General features: G+C 42.0%; 1 protein-coding gene across 2 annotated transcripts; it reads left to right on the plus strand.

The window, feature by feature from the left end:
• LOC137281502 (uncharacterized) lies at positions 1-20,213 on the plus strand. Of its 2 annotated transcripts, XM_067812761.1 has the most exons (19): positions 1-50; positions 2,935-3,011; positions 4,918-4,970; positions 5,317-5,465; positions 9,657-9,787; positions 10,013-10,148; positions 10,245-10,313; positions 10,582-10,694; positions 10,925-11,006; positions 11,142-11,309; positions 11,529-11,615; positions 12,294-12,388; positions 12,474-12,581; positions 15,508-15,568; positions 15,725-15,832; positions 17,351-17,415; positions 17,613-17,684; positions 17,830-17,999; positions 18,613-20,213. In XM_067812761.1, exons 2-19 carry the CDS (start codon positions 2,983-2,985, stop codon positions 18,831-18,833), a joined length of 1,917 nt encoding a protein of 638 aa, XP_067668862.1. In that variant the 5' UTR covers positions 1-50; positions 2,935-2,982; the 3' UTR covers positions 18,834-20,213. The 2 variants fall into 2 exon arrangements, with proteins under 2 accessions (XP_067668862.1, XP_067668861.1); XM_067812760.1 differs by lacking the exon at positions 1-50 and having other exon boundaries at positions 2,927-3,011; positions 17,830-17,995; positions 18,609-18,991.

Consider the following 20,213-nt stretch of genomic DNA (forward strand, 5'->3'; position numbering starts at 1 on the left):
ATCACAAACAGGACACGGAGAGAATGGCGACATGTAAACGTGGATGACAAGTTAGTAATGATAATGATGTAGTATGTGCAACTGAGTTTACGTCAAGGTTTATGTTTGTTATCTCTCGCTCACATGTAGAAACATGCTCCGTCTCTCACGTTACGTTTCTGCATATTCTGGAACAACCCGATCAGACATACAATGTAACGATTTGGTAGGGTGTGTTCTTGAGGTGTTGTTGTTATGTTTGGTTATGTTTTCATCTGTGCTTACATGCTCCGGTTTACGGTTTGGTCAGCTTCTATTGTACTCACACAGCTTTATATGGCATCCAGACGTTTGTCACACACACACACACACACACACACACACACACACACACACATGTGCGCCCGCGCGCACAGACACAGCTGCACATGCACACGCGCACACAATATCTGAGGTGTTAGAGTTAGGTCACGGATCAGGTCACGGCGACCTTTCAGCCAAACGACTAGAGCGTCGCTCACTGTATCGGGAAGTTTTAACCTCGAAAACCTCATGCAGCCTCGAAAATGTAAACGCAGATATTCCGAAAGACAGTTAGGAGCAGGTTATGTCAAGATCATCGTCAATTTCTTGCTATAATGTGATAAACATTGCGAACGTTCACTTTCCCCAGCTAAGAGTGCAGCTGTTACCGGCGATCTCGAACACAGCCACCAATGTGTTCCACCTGGAGGTCCTATTACTCCCAGTTATAGATGGTGCGACATTATGTAGAAGTTGTAGTGTGTACACTTGTAGAAGCTTTCGCAGTTTCTACCTTTCGTAGAAACACACACACACACACACACACACACACACACACACATCCACACACACATACCAATGTTATATGTATATATATATATATAGAACACATATATATACATGTGTGTGTGTGTGTGTCTGTGTGTGTGTGTGTGTGTGTGTGTGTGTGTGTGTTCCACTTCCACTGAACGGAAGGTACACATTTCACAGACGAAGTAGATCTCTTCCACTGTACAAAAGGTACAAGTTTTACAGGCTCAGTGAGTCTTGTACTGTACTGAACGAGAATGTTTTACAGGCTCAGTGGGTCTCTTACACTGTGCTAGAGGTACAGGTATCACATATTCAGTGAGTCTCTTCTGTTGTACCGTTCAATTCCAGTTGATTACTGAAACTAGGACAGCTACATACCGAGACTAGGACAACAACATGCCGAGACTAGGACAACTACATACTGAGACTAGGACAACTACATACTCAGACTAGGACAACTGCATACCGAGACTAGGACAACTACATACCGAGACCTGGAAAGCTACATCTGAGACTAGGACAGCTACATACCGAGACTAGGACAACTACATACCGAGACTAGGACAACTACATACTGAGACTAGGACAACTGCATACTGAGACTAGGACAACTACATACCGAGACTAGGACAACTACATACTGAGACTAGGACAACTGCATACTGAGACTAGGACAACTACATACCGAGACTAGGACAACTGCATACTGAGACTAGGACAACTACAAACCGAGACTAGGACAGCTGCATACGCTGCATACTGAGACTAGGACAACTGCATACCGAGACTAGGACAACTACATACTGAGACTAGGAAAGCTACATACCGAGACTAGGACAGCTACATACCGAGACTAGGACAACTGGATACCGAGACTAGGACAACTACATACTGAGACTAGGACAACTACATACCGAGACTAGGACAACTACATACTGAGACTAGGACAACTGCATACTGAGACTAGGACAACTGCATACTGAGACTAGGACAACTACATACCGAGACTAGGACAGCTGCATACGCTACATACTGAGACTAGGACACCATACTGAGATTAGGACAACTACATACCGAGACTAAGACAACTACATACTGAGACTAGGAAAGCTACATACCGAGACTAGGACAACTGCATACCGAGACTAGGACAACTACATACTGAGACTAGGACAACATACCGAGACTAAGACAACTACATACTGAGACTAGGAAAGCTACATACCGAGACTAGGACAACTGCATACCGAGACTAGGACAACTACATACTGAGACTAGGACAACATACTGAGACTAGGACAACTGCATACCGAGACTAGGACAACTACATACCGAGACCAGGAAAGCTACATCTGAGACTAGGACAGCTACATACCGAGACTAGGACAACTACATACCGAGACTAGGACAACTGCATACTGAGACTAGGACAACTACATACTGAGACTAGGACAACTACATACTGAGACTAGGACAACTGCATGCTGAGACTAGGACAACTACATACCGAGACTAGGACAACTACATACTGAGACTAGGACAACTGCATACTGAGACTAGGACAACTACAAATCGAGACTAGGACAGCTGCATACGCTGCATACTGAGACTAGGACAACTGCATACCGAGACTAGGACAACTGCATACCGAGACTAGGACAACTGCATACCGAGACTAGGACAACTACATACTGAGACTAGGACAACTACATACCGAGACTAGGACAGCTACATACCGAGACTAGGACAACTGGATACCGAGACTAGGACAACTACATACTGAGACTAGGACAACTACATACCGAGACTAGGACAACTACATACTGAGACTATGACAGCTACATACTGAGACTAGGACAACTGCATACCGAGACTAGGACAACTACATACCGAGACTAGGACAACTACATACTGAGACTAGGACAACTGCATACCGGTACTAGGTAGGTTTCATAATAATATGCCTACCAAGATAGTTAAGTGTCCTACTTGAACAGGCACATTACGTGATACGCTTCAGAACACATGGACAGTCCCAATATGATACAGGGACGATTTCAGGAGACAAGCTCCCATTTGTCGCTGTAGAGTCATTCAGGGTACGGCTTTGTGTTTCAGCTGGCCGTGACCAGTCCGGGTAGCTTGTGTGCAGTGATCTATTTCTGAATGGAAGAAAGGAGAACGAAGGAGGGAAGGTAAGTCTTTACCCCAGACAGTGCAGTGTGTGAGAGAGATTGGATGTGAGAGGTTCCCACAACAGCTACCCGGTGCCACCAACCTCATGCTGCACCTGTTATATGCTGCTGCGATATGGTAAACAGGTTGGACGCAAGGTATCAATAAGTAGCTTGCCAAACTTGAACTAACTGCAACGTTCATTCTCAGCTCTGTGAGCGAACACTACTTTCTTAAAATAAAATATAGATGTCTGAGAAGTTAAAGTGTATTGTAGTGTTACGCGTGCATGTTCTTTTTTTCAATCAGACACTAAAACATGAAACGCCGGTTTCATACTGTCCATGCATATCCCTCGGCGCTTTGACACACTGCAAACTGTGTCAGACGCATTACATGAAATTAACATACTTGTCAATCCGGTAGCCCTCGGATATAAAAGGGTAAACATGTAAGTCTCAGTGAGTCTCTTATACTGTATACTGTACTGGCTTCCGACATATGCTAATAAGTGGCAAAATTGCTTGCCAATATAAGAAGCCCAAGTCATTACCGTTGTAGTTCTGTGTTCATGACTTGTGTAATTGTCAAAAAAGACTGCAACTGAAAGTTCTATCTAATGTAAAACCAATCACATATTAAAGGTTGCCGCTGATCAAGAACTGAGTGAGTGAGTGAGTTAATTTTACGCCTCACTCAGCAATATTCCAGTTATATGGCGGCGGTCTGTAATTAACCGAGTTTGGACCAGTCCGTCGAGTGATCAACAACATGAGCATCGATCTGCGCAATTGGGAACCGATGACGTGTGTCAATTAGATCAGCGAGCCTGGCCACCCGATCCCGTTAGCGCTTCAAGCAAAGTCGACTTTTATGGCAAGCATGGGTTGCTGGAGACCTATTCTACCCCGGGACCTTCACGGTAAAAAACGAACTGAACCCAGTATAGTACTTTTCTTGTTTTCAAAAAAAACAACACACGCTACAAATGCTCGCAAAAATTTCATGATTTACAGTAGATAACTAAGGATATCAAGCACAAATCGACGGGACACGGTGTGTTTTTCATATTGTTGGTCGTAACAAGCCAACAGAGATGCGCCAGGAGACCATATATAGTACTGCAAATGGCACCATTACTTAGCGGACACTGGCAGGTATACATCTGAGTGTGACCGGTGATATCTCGCCATCGGGTGAGACGACTTCCACGGCTTTGTCTCTAGCCCTGTCTGCCTTACAAAAGTATATGCATTTATACAGGGGGTAATTTAGTTAATGCATACTAGTTACACTAGCTACTGATTTACGTGTAAATCTGATAATAGTTGCGCCCAGTTTGGACATAATGGTGATATTAGACTTGTGCAGTTGAGATTGAACACAATCTCGTTTCCTTGAAGGCAGGAGGGCATATCAAGGTGCTTTCTACCGACTAACAGGACATGATGGTCAGTTTTAATCATTAGATACAAATGACCAGGCTGCACGCGCCTAGAAGGTTACGTGTTGCTATCGTTAATAATAAGGTGACTACTTGTAATGTCACGTAGCAGCGGTTGTTACCGACATAAATATGTGTACATTTTAGATCACATCCGTGTAGGAGAAAAACATTTTGAATCCTGGACTACATGGATCTGACACAGACGTTTCTGACAGTTTCTGTTTCAATATTTGTGCAGAGGGCGCCCCGGGTTGTTTGGTTTGGCTTGGTTTACAAGAGAGTAAATATTTGAAGACTTGATTGAGGGCATATATCCTTAAACTATCTATAGTCTACCTTCATTACACCGGTTTTATGTACAACATCAAACACGTGTGTATGCAAGTCCTTAAGCATCCTCTATCTTTTCGGATCGTAAATAATCTAGAATGTTAGGGCACAATGAAATGATATGTATAACAGAACAGTCTTCGTTTCAGGATGAACCTGACAGTGTATATCATGGCTTTGGTGCTAATCTGTCGTTGTGCAGGTGAGTTTGACTATGGCATCATGCCGCACGTATCTGTACAGACAGGCAGAGCAGTTGTCTCTGATGTTTAACTTCCCGGCACAACTTGAACCGTTACATGGAGGGAATTCTTATCAGGAATTAACCCAGATCGTGTATAGTGTGCTGGGTTGTTTCAGCAATGACTGTTGCAGCATTAATACTCAAATTCAAGTTGCATGTAGTAATTCGACATACATGTGTTACAATAAAAATGTGATCCAAAATTGTTATTAGTATGTAAAAGATCGTTCGTTTTGCTAATGTAAACGTTGAGTATGCGTAGCATTGTCGCCACTAAACTAAATATCTGGCTGCAATTTCCAAGGTGATGCGTCCAGCGACCTGGCCAAACTCCACTCTGATTTCTTCACGTGGAGGATGTCTGACCGGCCAATAGTGGCAACCTACCGAGATGTCCACAAGTACGACGACCAACTGGAGGCGTTCACCTTGGACATGTTCGATGTCAGGAAGGTAGGACATGTTCAACGTCAACAAGGTAGGACATGTTCCATATCATGAAGGTAGGACATGTTCCATATCATGAAGGTAGGACATGTTTGATGTCAAGTGGGTAGGCCATGTTTGATGTCAGGAAGGTAGAACATGTTCCATATCATGAAGGTAAGACATGTTTGATGTCAAGAGGGTAGGACATGTTTGATGTAAAGAGGGTAGGACATGTTCCATATCATGAAGGTAGGACATGTTCCATATCATGAAGGTAGGACATGTTTGAAGTCAAGTGGGTAGGCCATGTTTGATGTCAGGAAGGTAGAACATGTTCCATATCATGAAGGTAAGACATGTTTGATGTCAAGAGGGTAGGACATGTTTGATGTAAAGAGGGTAGGACATGTTCCATATCATGGAGGTAGGACATGTTCCATATCATGAAGGTAGGACATGTTTGATGTCAAGTGGGTAGGCCATGTTTGATGTCAGGAAGGTAGAACATGTTCCATATCATGAAGGTAAGACATGTTTGATGTCAAGAGGGTAGGACATGTTTGATGTCAGGAAGGTAGGCTCTGTTCCATATCATGAAAGTAGGACATGTTTGATGTCAAGAGGGTAGGCCATGTTTGATGTCATGAAGGTAGGCCATGTTCCATATCATGAAGGTAGGACGTGTTTGATGTCAAGAGGGTAGACCATGTTTGATGTCAGGAAGATAGGCCACGCATTTATGATGACATTCGGGGGAACCGCATGTATTCTTGAATGAGGATATTTCCTCATAAGTAAAGTTGTAAGTTGCCTTTTCCCATAAGAATGGTATCAGTTGTGTTTTAATCTATTACTGTAGCTAGATCAAATTTAGTTTAATGCAATTGTCCCCGGGTTGTTTTTTTAATACTCTTCCTGCACTCTTCATGTTCACTTTACGTATTGATTAGCATTCTGGTTGATTCATGCCTCATTCGTCACAGAGGACTAAGTTCCCTTATTCTCCATTACAAGCAAATCCTATGCACGACATTAGTTATTTTTGCCACGGACTGTAGGTGAATGTGGACTGTCGATGAAAGGAGTAACCGTTAGAAAGACTCACTGGTGGTACACTGGTAGGAGATTGGTTTACGTTACGACATTGTTTGGCTGGATGCCAAGGTACCATTTGCTATGGTATCAGTTTATTTGACACGTATTTTAGCTGGAAACCGACTAACGGCGGTAGCCTTCATTCATGTTCTTCTTCGTGTAAGCACGTACATCTTCACATAACTGCCCAGAACATCCACGAAGGAATAAGAAAAGATTGTTAGTTGACGACGCAAACCTTTCAGTATCAAGCGATTGCGGTTTTAGTTTAGCTGGGGATAGACAATAGAAAATAGGCGAATTTCTCTTACTTTTTAAACAATCATGCTGAAATTGTTAACATAGTAAACAAGCCTTTGCAAATCATATCATTATCAGTATGTCATTTCCCCTGTAACCTTCAGTCATGATCTGTAAATGACCTATGCAATGACAAAATGGCAATGTTAAGACAACAGTCTATCTATCAATGGTAAACATTCAGACTCCTATAACATTTCTACTGTCGCCTTCAGTGAAGACTTAAAATTAAGGACGTATGTGCAGTTTTGTAAACATATTTGCACAGTTAATCTCTTATTTTAAACCTGCTAAAGTATATGTGAACTTATGTTTGGGTCTATTTCTCGAACATCTCTGAAGAATTTCAGCAAAGGTACGTGTTTCCAATAAAATCTTGTGTCGCTTTTCTTCTTGCTCAAGAGGCAGAACCGTTATGAGCAAGATCCCCATAGTAGGTGCTTTGAGAAGTGTAATCTTATTTTCTATTCTGTGCCCACCGTGTCTGTTCAAACATTATCTATGCTACACAGTTGTTTGGACGTCATGATAAGGCAAGAAAATATTGACACGAATTTAGTGGCATATGGTCACAGTTATCATGACAATATCTCTGATGTTCAGCAGTGAACTCAAGCGACCACTGTTTTCATAAACAGAATAGACTGAATACACGCTTTCAACCTCTCACGAGGAAAGTCGCCCTCACCCGATGGGAGCCATAATAATGCTGCTGACTGCAAAACCGGCCGTATAATGGAGGATATGAGAAAAACATTTCTATGATGAACGATAAAAAATCAACCAGAATGCTACGAACTCGTGGTAGTTTATGGGGGAAAAACTTAAGATAATATCCTTCTTTCAAGAATACATGCAGTTTCGTCAGATCGAAGCTGCCATGTGTGGTTTTGGAGTTTCTATTCTCAGAAAGCTGTGGAAGGTGTGATAAAGTATTCAATTGAATGTGAGGAGCGACCTTTTCAAATCCAGCGATTGCGTATGACTATGGTTGTGTAAACTCAAACCTGGGATAAAAACATTATTTGTAGCTTCCAGAATATACTTCATATATGACGTGTGACACAAATACAAATTTGGCGGCCAAATGATGTGTACGTTACAAAGGTTTCCAGTAAATTATGTTTCCATTTTCTCACATTGTTGAATTAGGGAACACAGAAGAACACATCAGTAGTGGATGACCACAAGACAAAATTCAACTTTGAACGCCAACGTTTTCTACAAGGTTACGTAGTATATTACGTAAGATTTCTCTGGAACACTTGATAGAATGGAACTGGTTCCTACCTATGTGCAAAACACGGGTTCCACGAGCAGGGAGATCTAGCCTCCGCCGTGGAACACAGGAACAATCTTGACAAATACAAACTCTGTAAGAATATATAACCTTCAATCCAGAAAACACGGAGATCGAACACGCTTCTGCAACAAGGTAGTTTCCAGCTTCGAAATTCTGGATCATTTTGGGGTAAATGTGGCCAACTGCATAGGCTGTCAGAACAAATACCCTCTAAAGACGTCCGGAAAATGAAGCCAGAAGAGGCACTGGAATAAAAGTCTCTCTGTATGCATGACGTGGTCTTTATCTGTCTAAGTACAGCTACCCAAGTGCAAGGAGCTTTAGATCTAGTCTCCCTTCATTGTCATTTGTCTGTTTGTCATACAACCACCAACAACACAGTGGGATAACATCGTGGCCAGTGTAGACCGCTGCATGTTACAAGCACTTAGATCACTATGGCAAATATTTGCCGCATTGTTTGCACCATAAAATATCTGGGTCTAGAGTGAAATAACAGCCACTGTGCAGAAAGATGAACCTTGGGAAAAAGAATACACCACTAGGACCATATTGTGTACCAGCAGGAGACAGACCCCAGGTACATGCACATGGAACCTCTTCCACCTTAGACTTGGAGGACCAAAGAAAAGCAATGCATTCGATAGAGAGATATCTACCTACAAACTACAGGAGGTTCCAGAAATGCAAATGCTTTGCGGGTGCTTGAAAATACTAACATCTGCAAAACATCCGCTTAGCAAACTGGTATATTTTCCTGATATTTCCTAGTATTTCGTCCTGGACTTTTGGTTTGATGCATTCGTGTGTCGACGTCGAGATACAAACGTAGTCCGGTATAGGCACCTCTCGCGTATAAGCTTGGCCTGATCTACCCCATTAGGTGTGTAAATGTTAACCCTTTGTCTTCAATCTCTAATTTGGAGCTGGTAAGTATACGTACCACACTGTTTGTTCCTTCAACCAATCAATAGCAACGTCATCAGATCCATCAACTGTTGTAGTTTTGTATTACTATTTCACCTTTCCATTATCCCTGTGGTGTGTACTAAATTCTGTCCTTTTAACATCAACAACATTATACATATACTCAGTCAGATTAAAATCTTCACACCCATGCATTTGTAAAGAGTGAATTGAAATCTGTTAACTGATAGTTATCAATGCCCACGAGTTTGGGATCAAAAGTGTGTTTTCACTTGCCACTTGTCACGTGACCACGTACGACACGTACATTTATGCTCACCAGATATCTAGGGAACTTCATCGTGCTCCTTTGCTCTGGCGACCGTCAATCAATCAGGTGTGAAGTTTTTAATTATATATGCACACATATGCGTTTGTGTGTGTGCATCTGTGTGGATGAGGCGTTGACATTAAATATATCTAATTTCGATGGAGGAAGTGGGTATCCGAATTAGGACGACATTGGTGAGTTGCAGTATCCCCGTTGTCTATAGTACAACAATGCATTAACAATACGTTAACATTATGTTAACAATGCAAGTGTTCCACAGAGAAGGGCCGATGAACTGTCCGCCAGACTGAAGAACATTACAGTGGCTGATCTAAAGAAGTCCGACATGATCAACTATCGCATCCTCGACGATCAGCTTTCTACCTACATTGCAGGCTACCCATGGAGAATGTCAGTACCTGAAATAAATAAATCAGATAAATCAATGTCCACACCTTACTCATGATCAAGGTCTGAGACAGGTTCTCATGTCTTAGCTGTTGTGTAGCTGTCAAGGCTACGTCTTCTTTTTGCGTAGCGGGATCTTGGAAAGTCGTGCATTAACTTAGTAATATTGCACACACAAAGTCCAATAGGGGAAGCAATTAAACAGCTTGATCATCACATTGTACACAGGTACCAGTACCTTACCCCAGTCAATTTCCTCGATGGGCCACAACATGAAGCATCCTACATGGCAGAGAACCTACCGTTCTCAACGAGGGGAGACTTTGAGAACTACATCGTTCGCCTACAGAAGATGCCGGAGAAGGTGAGCTACAGTGACAGATCTGTAGAAGTTGGGCATTCGTATCATAACATACCGAGCAGGGAAACGTTCTCTAATGTTTTTGTTTGACTGCTACAGATGTCTCAGTATATGACCCTGATGAGAAAGGCCATCCAGCTCAATCGCACGAACCACCTTGTCTCTATGGTATGTTCAACGTTCCATACTTGATCATAGAATACGATGAAATGCAATACGGTACATTACCTACAGTTTCATGCTACAGCCAGGAACACATGGTCCTAAAGTTATGCCAAGTTTCTAATCGTGTATTTTGGTAGCAATCAATCATTTCAAAACCTATTAAGTCACTTTTTTTCTATCAAAAACCTACCGCCCTCGTCACTTTTGAAAAACAATGTGCCCGAGAAACATCTATTTTTTTCTGCAGCCCAACATGTATTTGTTTTCGCAGAATCGTCTTAAAGGACAGTTTGACAAGCTGAATGTCAGTGATCCGACACAATCTGTTTTCTACCTGCCCTTTAACAATACTCTAGCAAAATCCAATGTACCCGAAGGTGATAGGTGAGTACCTTCTACATCTCAACCATCGTAACATACCAGATGTGGAGGACCATAACACCAGCCTGAATACATGCATTAATTGCTTTCATAGTGATAGTATGGTCCAGTATGTAGGTAATTAACCATATTGGTACTCAGACTGCCCTTGGTATATTTGATCTGGTATGAAGGTTTATCAATAGCTGTTTCTGTCTATGGCCAGTGTAATGTGTGGTGTTTGTGTCTGCTAGACATGGACTGAGGCAACGCGGGAGTGCAGCGGTCGAACTCGCCGTACAAGCATACATGAACTTGTCACATTTCATCCAACAGGTAACTAATAGAATCATCTTCTCATCTTTTTCTCAACTTATATCATGCTATACATAGACAATCTGTCAGAAACTCTGAGATGTAAAGAGCCTCCAAAAGCACATGATTTAACGAGCACCTTGGCCTGTTTTACAGGAGTATTTGCACCACACCCGCCCCAATATCGGCATCAGCTCTCTGGATGGAGGACTGGAGTTCTATGAGGCTTGCATCAGGTGGTATCTCTCCGTCAACATGACGGCACAAGAGGTCCACGACATCGGCCTCCGCGAGGTGGACAGGATCGTCGGCAACATGCAGAAGGTGAATTACTATTCACCACAAAAAAATGCCATACATAAAAGCCAGCACTCTTTAAAATTAATAGTAAATGATCATACGTTGCTATTGCTGGACATCAGGATGCACTTTGCTGTTTACGAGGCGTTAATTCGATAAGGCACATGCATTTGCTTCAATGTTCTTATCTGTTATATAGAAAATTATCGCCCAACAAAACACTGTCATTTTTTGCGTTTTCAGATTATGACGAAACAGAATTTTAACGGCAGTGTTAGCGAATACTTCAACATGCTCAGGACAGACCCAAGTTTCACCTTTAAATCTGCAGTAGGTCGCAAAATGAATAACGTCTCGCGACAACCAAATGCTGTGACCTGCTTCTGAACATTGCACAACCCAATGTGTATGAGTGTAGGCTTACATGAAAGTTGTTAGTTGTAGTTTGCTGAAACCAATGTTGGACGTACTTATTACCACATCCTACTTGTTTATATGTAGTAACTGATTAGGGGTCACAGGTGTGTGTGTGAGGGTGGCGATGGTGGTGGTAATTGTGGTGGTTGTGGTGGTGATGGTGGTAGTGAGGGTGGTTGAGGTGGTGGTGAGGGTGGCGATGATGGTGGTTGTGGTGGTGGTGGAAGTGCTGAGGGTGGGGGTGATGACGGTGTGATGGTGGTGTTGTGGTGGTGGTGGTGGTGAGGGTGATGATGGTGGTTGTGGTGGTGGTGGCAGTGCTGAGGGTGGGGGTGATGATGGTGTGATGGTGGTGGTTGTGGTGGTGGTGGTGGTTTTGGTGGTGGTTGTGCCTGACAGAGTATTGTCAACAATACCATATTGGTACCATCACGGCGATTGGTTTGTCAACACTGGGTTTTCATGATTCTGTGTTGCTTCAAACTGACGCTTAAAAACCTAAATACTAGCGCCTTTAAATCTCTCACACATCCGTTGACGCAAGTACACATGCAAAATATTTTCGGGGAGCTATTGCTTTTTTGTATTCAGAATGACATCTTGAAGGAGTATCGCCATCAGATCCATGATATCATACAGAAGACGCTTCCAACGATGTTCGTTAACATGCCAGATTTACCTATCGTGTGAGTATACTGGGTGTTGCACTCAACTTCTTCATTTCTCACGAATACATATACATGTATACATGTGTATACCTGTTGTCTTCAGGGTACGACCAATGTCCTACGATGGCCCTGTAGGAACGTATTCGACCGGAGCTGCAGACGGCTCAAGGCCAGGAATATTCTGGGCCAATGTCTTTAGGCCAAATAAGACGTAAGTGTATAGTCTTTCGAACTGACCTGACAGACTTTTTTCAGGAGCAAATGTGATTTCATGAAACAAGATTGATGCCAAATAAGAAACTAATAACATTTTTTTCTTTAGTTATGAAAAATCTTTCATAAATGATTTTAGCAAGTCATTTATCACCCTTCCATGCCGAGAATTCCTTGAAACTCAATGAGATCTTTTAAAGGTTTCTTCATAGCTATTTGAAGAAAGTGAAAACATGTTGATGCAAGGGAAACAACCATTCCACATGTTGGTAACCAACCACGTCAAACACAGATGCTATTTTCTAAACAAAATTTCCATCTCTATATTATGACGAGAGGTGATACAACCTGTTCAAGAAAATACCTTCCTCAACATTAATGACAGACAAATGTGCTGATGTGTCTAATAAAGAGCAAACTGTAATCTGCATCAGACTGATTAATAAGAACAGCAAGGGTCATTGTGAATTTGTTGGATTCTACGAGGTTGCAAACATTGAAGCTAAAACCACATGTTTCAGGCAATTATAGATATACACGCAATAACAAATATAATAATGAGAAGAAAGCAGCAAACTGCTTAAAACAAGGTTAAAAGCACCAATACTTTTGCTGAGGCAGTTCTTTGCTTTTGGAGGGAGTAGCTGACTGAACCAAACAGAACATCCAGAATCTTGATCGCCTGAGTAAAAGGATCATGTCTGTTAACAGAACCCATCACCTTCGTTCCTCTCTTAATGGTGTATATGCCAATCAGTTTGGGAGGTCTGGATGTGATTAATATGGAGGCTCTTCAAGATAGAATTGTATTGTGTACTTTTTCGGATGATCCTCTAGTGATGCATGTCAACACACTTAGAAAGCAAGGAATTCCACAGCTATTTTGAGCGTGCCAATGTGTTGGACAGAATCTGGAATTTGAGGTAGATATAGCTGATGGCAATATACTGCTAGATGGATAGAGCGATGAGAGTAAACAGGGTGAAGTCCTTCACCAAGTCTGCACAGAGTCGGTCATTTGTGGAGAAGATTTCTGAGAAACGATGATTTCAAACTTCTTCGGAATAGGCTCATATACAGCCTCAGAAGAAGTCCAACAAAACCTGTCCTTTTCGATAAAGCCATTGAATTCATATGTACCATTGAAATTTCTGCCCCTTTGACAGCAACGTGATTGGTAAGATTCAGGAAAAGCACACTAAATATGCGGACATCGGTTTGAAATGTCTCGGTTGCATGTCACGTTCACTGTCGTCAGACTCCCCACTGTTCTCGGTGCTCTTGGCGCAGATCGAGAGATTGCCTGTGTTTTTCACCGGGAGCACGACCCTTCTAACACTCTGGGTAATGCAGAAGGTTGCAGTGTTGGGAGACTACATATTCTACGGAAAGGTCTTGGTGGTTCGACTAGACAGCGCTCGCTATCTGGGCTGCATTTGGAGGGTGCAAGGACCCCGAGCTGTTCATCAATTTTTCCAACCTGACCATGCCAGGATCACCCGATCTTCTCTGCTAAATATTTCATCTTATTCTGTTAAACATAATAATGGTCCATTATTAAGTGCATCATGCTTGCTTGAAGCACCCAGACATTATGACATTATTACATCTGATTATTACAAAGATTCAGGTGTGAAAAGTCGAACTAGTATCTGTTTACATGAGAACATTTCACTTCCTGTTTAGTGGAAACAGCTATAATGTCAGCAAATCTCTCTCAAACATGTCAGCTATGTGTGGACAACAGAGAGCAACCTGGGCCGTCTTTGGAAGCCTCAGAAATGATGCAACTTCTCTCTCGTCTTGCAAAACCTTAAGATCAACACCAGGCAGCTCGATGTGCATTAGCCAGTTCTATCAAGGATGAAAAAACCACTCAAAAGAATAGATGATGGAGCACCTCGGCCTGTACCTCAGACATTAGAGGAGTATTACAGACAGTAGAGGTGAATTTCATGGCTCTAGACTTGGTCACCAGGTGCATCAGATAAGATTTAATCAACTTGGCTATATCCTGTACCACAATCTGGAGACTCTACTCCTTAATGATGATGCAGGAAAAGACTACACACGCGAATTTGAATTTGTTTCAAAATTCTGTGGTTCAGATATTGATAGATCCGCTTTTGTAACTCACCTGGATATTCTGTCAGTAAATATGTCGAAAAGCAAAGAGTCGGATCTCTCAGACATAGTGGCCCACGTGAAGAAGGAGACAGTGCCAAGCATAAAGTTCATCCAAGTAATGTCCTCTTGATTCAAGGTAGATTGTAAACCAAAAGTTACTGTGTTCTGTAATCTGATTGGTTGAAAAACATGATCAAATGGTATTAGAATCCCGGAACCTGCAAGACTATTCACCGCGTATTGACACGTAAACAATTGTTTTGTTGTGTCATCAACAGTGATGACGTCATTCAAATCATATTGTGACGTAAAGTTAGAATGACGTCACAAATGAGCACCTCCAGATGTTACCATGGGAACCAGCTGAAGCGGCCAGCTAATGACACTTCACTGCTGTACCCCTACTCGATGTAAACGAGTGCAGACAGTAAAACTCCTTTGGTTTACTTTTGTGTTTACAATATCGACCCGAATTTTCGGGTGCTACTGAGTATTTGAAACACGGGAATGCATTTGGAACAGACGGCGTCAGCCGGATGTTTCAAATGATACATTCCCGTGCTTGAAATACTCAATAACAGCCGGAAATTGGCCAACACATGATGTTTATCTCCTACATAAAGTATAGTAAGCATTATGTGACACTGAAGTATATCTTACACGTAAACCTGATACACCATCTTACCAGAACATACAGGAAAGAGGCATTATCGTTGTTTGTAACTTACAGTAAACCAGATATAGATGTTTCATTGCATTGTTTAACCAAGGTTACCGTGAATGTTTCCCCATTTCAGTGTGAACTTCACTACTATGGTACTGACTCTCCATGAAGCTATCCCCGGACATCATCTCCAGGTGATAAGTGTGCCAGGACATAGTCTGGATTTCTTTTGTTGCTGTAGTCTAACTTTTCTTCATACAACAATAATCAACTATACTAAGTTTAGTAACTGAGTCCGTTTAAGAACAATAGGATGAACAGACTTCACATGACTGTGAATGTTATTACAGCTTAGCTACTCTATGACTGCCAACACACCCAACTTCCGGAGGAAGATGGAGTACAACAATCTCTTCCGACCTCCTTTCGCCTTCCCCGAGTACTTATCCTACATAGAGGTGAGTACTTATCCTACATAGAGGTGAGTACTTATCCTACATAGAGGTGAGTACTTATCCTACATAGAGGTGAGTCCTGGTAATGTCTTCTATACGGTGGCACATACACAGTGAGAGTTGATTCTGGTGATATATCTTCTATAGGGTCACTTCTGATGAATCATCTGCTGTTGGCGGTAATTCTGGTGAAATATCTGCTGGCTGTAGTTCTAGTGAAACATCTTCTCTGGCGATTAGTTCTGGTGATACATCTTCTGTGGGAGTTAGTTCTGGTGAATCATTTTCTGTAGGCATTAGTTCTGGAAATATATCCTTGGTTGGGGTAAGGACGTGGAAAAGACCAGTAATTGACCCGCAATGAACCTTTCAGATATTTGTTAAGCATAAGTGAGAAATACTAGTGATGAACAGAATATTTGAAATGAATGTTCAAGACATGATTAGGAATTGTTGTTGGAATTCAAATCCACTTCATGCTTCCGGTAACAAAAACACTTGTGAAAGCGAATTGTTTATCATTCGTTCAAATGTAGCAAGGCAATCCTGACAATGAAAACTTAGTAGCCAGTCTTAAAGATGCCGCGGTTGAAAACCGGTATTCAGAAAATGTCAACCAGTCCTTCATTAGCCGTCTTGTCGGTCGTCACCTGATGACAGGGAGCGTTGTCGACCGTCCCCAACTAGGAGGACTTCCGCTCACAACGGTCTAACAAGATCGGCAGATGCAGCTGGCGCACCTTCGAGATCGCTTCAGAACGGCAACAACAACAAAAGCAGCAACGATTGGAATGAGGACCCATCCATTGAAAGTCTTTCAACGGGCCGGACTGAACTGTCGACGCTCATACCATGGCCCTGTACTTCTTCCTCGTCACAGCCAAGCCCGACGTCAATTTGCACAGCAACACTTTCTTCCGTAGGCTTCTTTTTCAGACATGTCACGGTACAGTGTTGAAGGAAAACAGCGTAATTACAGACATCGTGAGGATAGTTATGCAGGCTCGTGTGTCAGACAGAGAAATGTGTTTTATGTCTCCCCATATTGCATAGAGATTACCGTCCGTCGAATACTGAAAACGGGAGCTGATGTATTATGTCGAACAAAAAGAAAAAAAACATCTTCCAGGTCATAGAGTTGAGATCAGATATGTATTGCCACACGTCTTCTACGTCTAACGACCCGTCTTGGTGATTGAAATATGGAGAACGATTGTATGTGAAACATGTGAACAGCAGTCGTCTGTCGCTGACGAGTGTAAGCCGAAGCCTATTTAGAGCTAAGCCAACGTATTTAGGCTTGTTCAAATTCCTCTATTCATTGGAATTCAACATAGGTATATGTTGTTTATATGCCTGTTGAATTCCATTGAATCCAGGAAAAAAACAAATTATTTATCTTCTAATTTCAAGAAACGTGAATTCAGACTTAGTTTAGGAAACAGAAAACTTCCGATAACGTATGCAAAGACTTGTTTTGTGTGACTAACCCTATACCTGAATCTGCTTGGTGTCGTCTAGGGGTGGGCCTTGTACGCCGAGTCGCTGGGTGAGGAACTAGGCGTGTATCGAGATGACTATGAACTGTGAGTACACAGGAGAGCGAGGTATCTGTACGGCACAACTTACGATTCAGTAAGATGGCAAAACAGTTAACATGGTAAAATGGACAATGTTCACTTTCAACAATACATTTGATGTGATAGTTAAATATGAAGAGCTGCAATTTTGTATTGATGCTGTCAAATATTCAAAGAATACATGAGTAATTGTTGCATTGCAGGATGGGTCGCTACAGTTTCGAGATTCTCCGAGCATGTCGACTGGTTGTAGACACGGGCATGCATGCTATGAAGTAGGTAGCAACACTTGCATCACGTTAAGTCCTTCGTAACTAAGCATTATTGCGCTGAATAACTACCATTCGTTAACTACAACGGTATTCGTTGTATCGTTATTGTATTTATTGTATTCCATTCATTTATGAAATGTTTCTGCAGCTGGTCTCGCGATGAGGCCATCCAGTACCTCCGCAACTACACCGCGGAATCTCTGAATAACATCATCATCGAAATTGACCGCTACATTACGTTGCCTGGCCAAGCCCTGGCCTACAAGATCGGTGAGATCAAGATTTGGGAGCTGCGACGGAAGGCGGAGGAGAAACTAGGTGAGTCTCCAGATGACATCTTGTCTGAATGTGCGTGGTACAGTGTGTGGACCTCACACAGCATCTATGTAGTGAACCATATCAATGCCGTGTGCCTTGAAATAACAGTTGACACTTTGACATTGTGACGTAGATGGCCATATCTACTGTAAGACTCTGATTTCACTTCCACTGTAGAATTACCTTAAACACTGTGTCATATCAAACGTGTTAAGGGGCGTTAGAGTAGCTTGGTGGTGTATGCGTTCGCTCGTCTCGTTGAAGGTTCAGTGGGCCTTACTTAGTGGATGTGCTGCTTCCAGAAATATGTTTGGTATACAAATTGTAGCGGGGTGCTCCTAGTACAGAAGAATACTGTTTTCAGCTCTCCTTTAGACTACTCTATTGCCTTTTTCATCCTTTTTACCCAAATGAACCCAGTGAAGCCCCTCTGGATCCGCCAATGGGAGTATTTTGTATGGTGACACTTTAGTTAAATTGATCTCCCTGATATGTACCTGAATACTCAGGTATAATATAATTTTGATTTTCGGTTATTGTTTGGCTGAAATGTGATCCGTTTATAATCTGGCCGAGTACCATATTGTTTGAACCATAAAACTATTTAACCTAGGTGACAAGTTTGACATTCGTGAGTTTCACTCTGTGGTGCTCGAGAGCGGAACTGTGCCCCTGAACGTGCTGGAGGACCTGGTCAATGACTGGCTGGACACGTACCCTGTGACCACCCCCAGACCGGAGTCACCTATATGTGGAGGGACGCAGGTTATGGCACGACACGTGTGGGTCGTTATGGTAATACTGGCAGCAGTTACAGCGAGTAGGTTGTATTAGTGGTCATCATGACCTTGTGTATATTCTTGTGCTGAGGGAGACCAGAAGCCGCAGTGAACATGTAAATATAAAGCTCCGGACACATCTTCCTTGAGATAGTGTACAGGTTACTTAGTAGTACATCAAACTGTTCCCGACTATCTTCAAGAAAATAAAAAGTCATTCCTGTGGCTGTGAAAAGCATCCCATCTATACTGAACGACGTTCGTCCAGTTGCCCTCACATCAACAGCACTGAAGTGTTTTTAACGGAACATGCTAAATATCTCTGACACCTTGATCCTTTTCAATTTGCATATAGAGCACGACGGGACGTGGAAGGTGCTGACGTTGTTATCTTAAACAGTATTTACAAACATTTAGAAACACCCAAATCTTATGCTAGAGTTCTTTGTTTTGCTTTTCCCTCAGTCTGCTTTTAATCCGATTCTACCACATATATAACTGCAGAAACTTGTATCCATGCATAGTAACCGGAACCTTTCAGGGTGCATTGAGTAATTCTTAATTAACCGACCTCAGTATGTGCACGTGACACATTCATCCAACAATATACACTAATACTTAACCACCTCAGGGATCGCCCGTCCTTTTCTATCTTTATACCAATGATTGCGTAATGTAACCCTGATGGTGCGGCTTTGGTTGGTACGATTAAACCGACAAAAACTCAGTACAGAAACGACTTAAGGGATTTTGTACATTGGTGTGCCGACAACTACCTGCAATTAAATATTACCAAAAGAAATGAATTCATTGCGGGTTTTGAAAGCAAAAACAGTGGTACTGTGTCCGTTGATATCAAGGATTAAAACAGTCGAAGTTCAAATATCTTGGCGCTATCGACATTATCGACAAAAAACTACAAACACTGATTCAATTTTAAAGAGATGCCAGCAAAGATTTATTTTATCCGCAGGCTTAGATCTTTTAACAAAAGCGAAAAGGTGATGCTGTCGTTTTATCGTTGTTTTGTTGAAAGCATTTTCATTTTCAGTTCAGTGCTGGTATGGCTCTCTAAATATCAAAAGCAAATCTCGTCTTACCAAGTAACATCTCGCATTTATTTTTCTTTTTAATTCCCGTGTTCTTAACCCCAATGAGAGAATTGTATCCCATCCCAGCCATGTTTCTGAATACCATTTTGTTACCTTCAGGCCGCCTATACGAAACACCCCTTTTAAATACAACAAAGGGTACAAAACATATTTATTCATTCACGTATTCATTTTTTTAAATGACCGTCAGCTTTGTCTGTCTACTGTGTTGTTTTGTGTTTTATTAACCTATATGTCATTTTAATATGTAACCATGTGAACACTTTCAAATGTGAAATGAAATCTCCTTGGGGTAATAAAATGTTGTCATTGTCAGTTTTAAA

The sequence above is a fragment of the Haliotis asinina genome, chromosome 4 (genome assembly GCF_037392515.1).
Source record: "Haliotis asinina isolate JCU_RB_2024 chromosome 4, JCU_Hal_asi_v2, whole genome shotgun sequence".
Classification (NCBI taxonomy): domain Eukaryota; kingdom Metazoa; phylum Mollusca; class Gastropoda; order Lepetellida; family Haliotidae; genus Haliotis; species Haliotis asinina.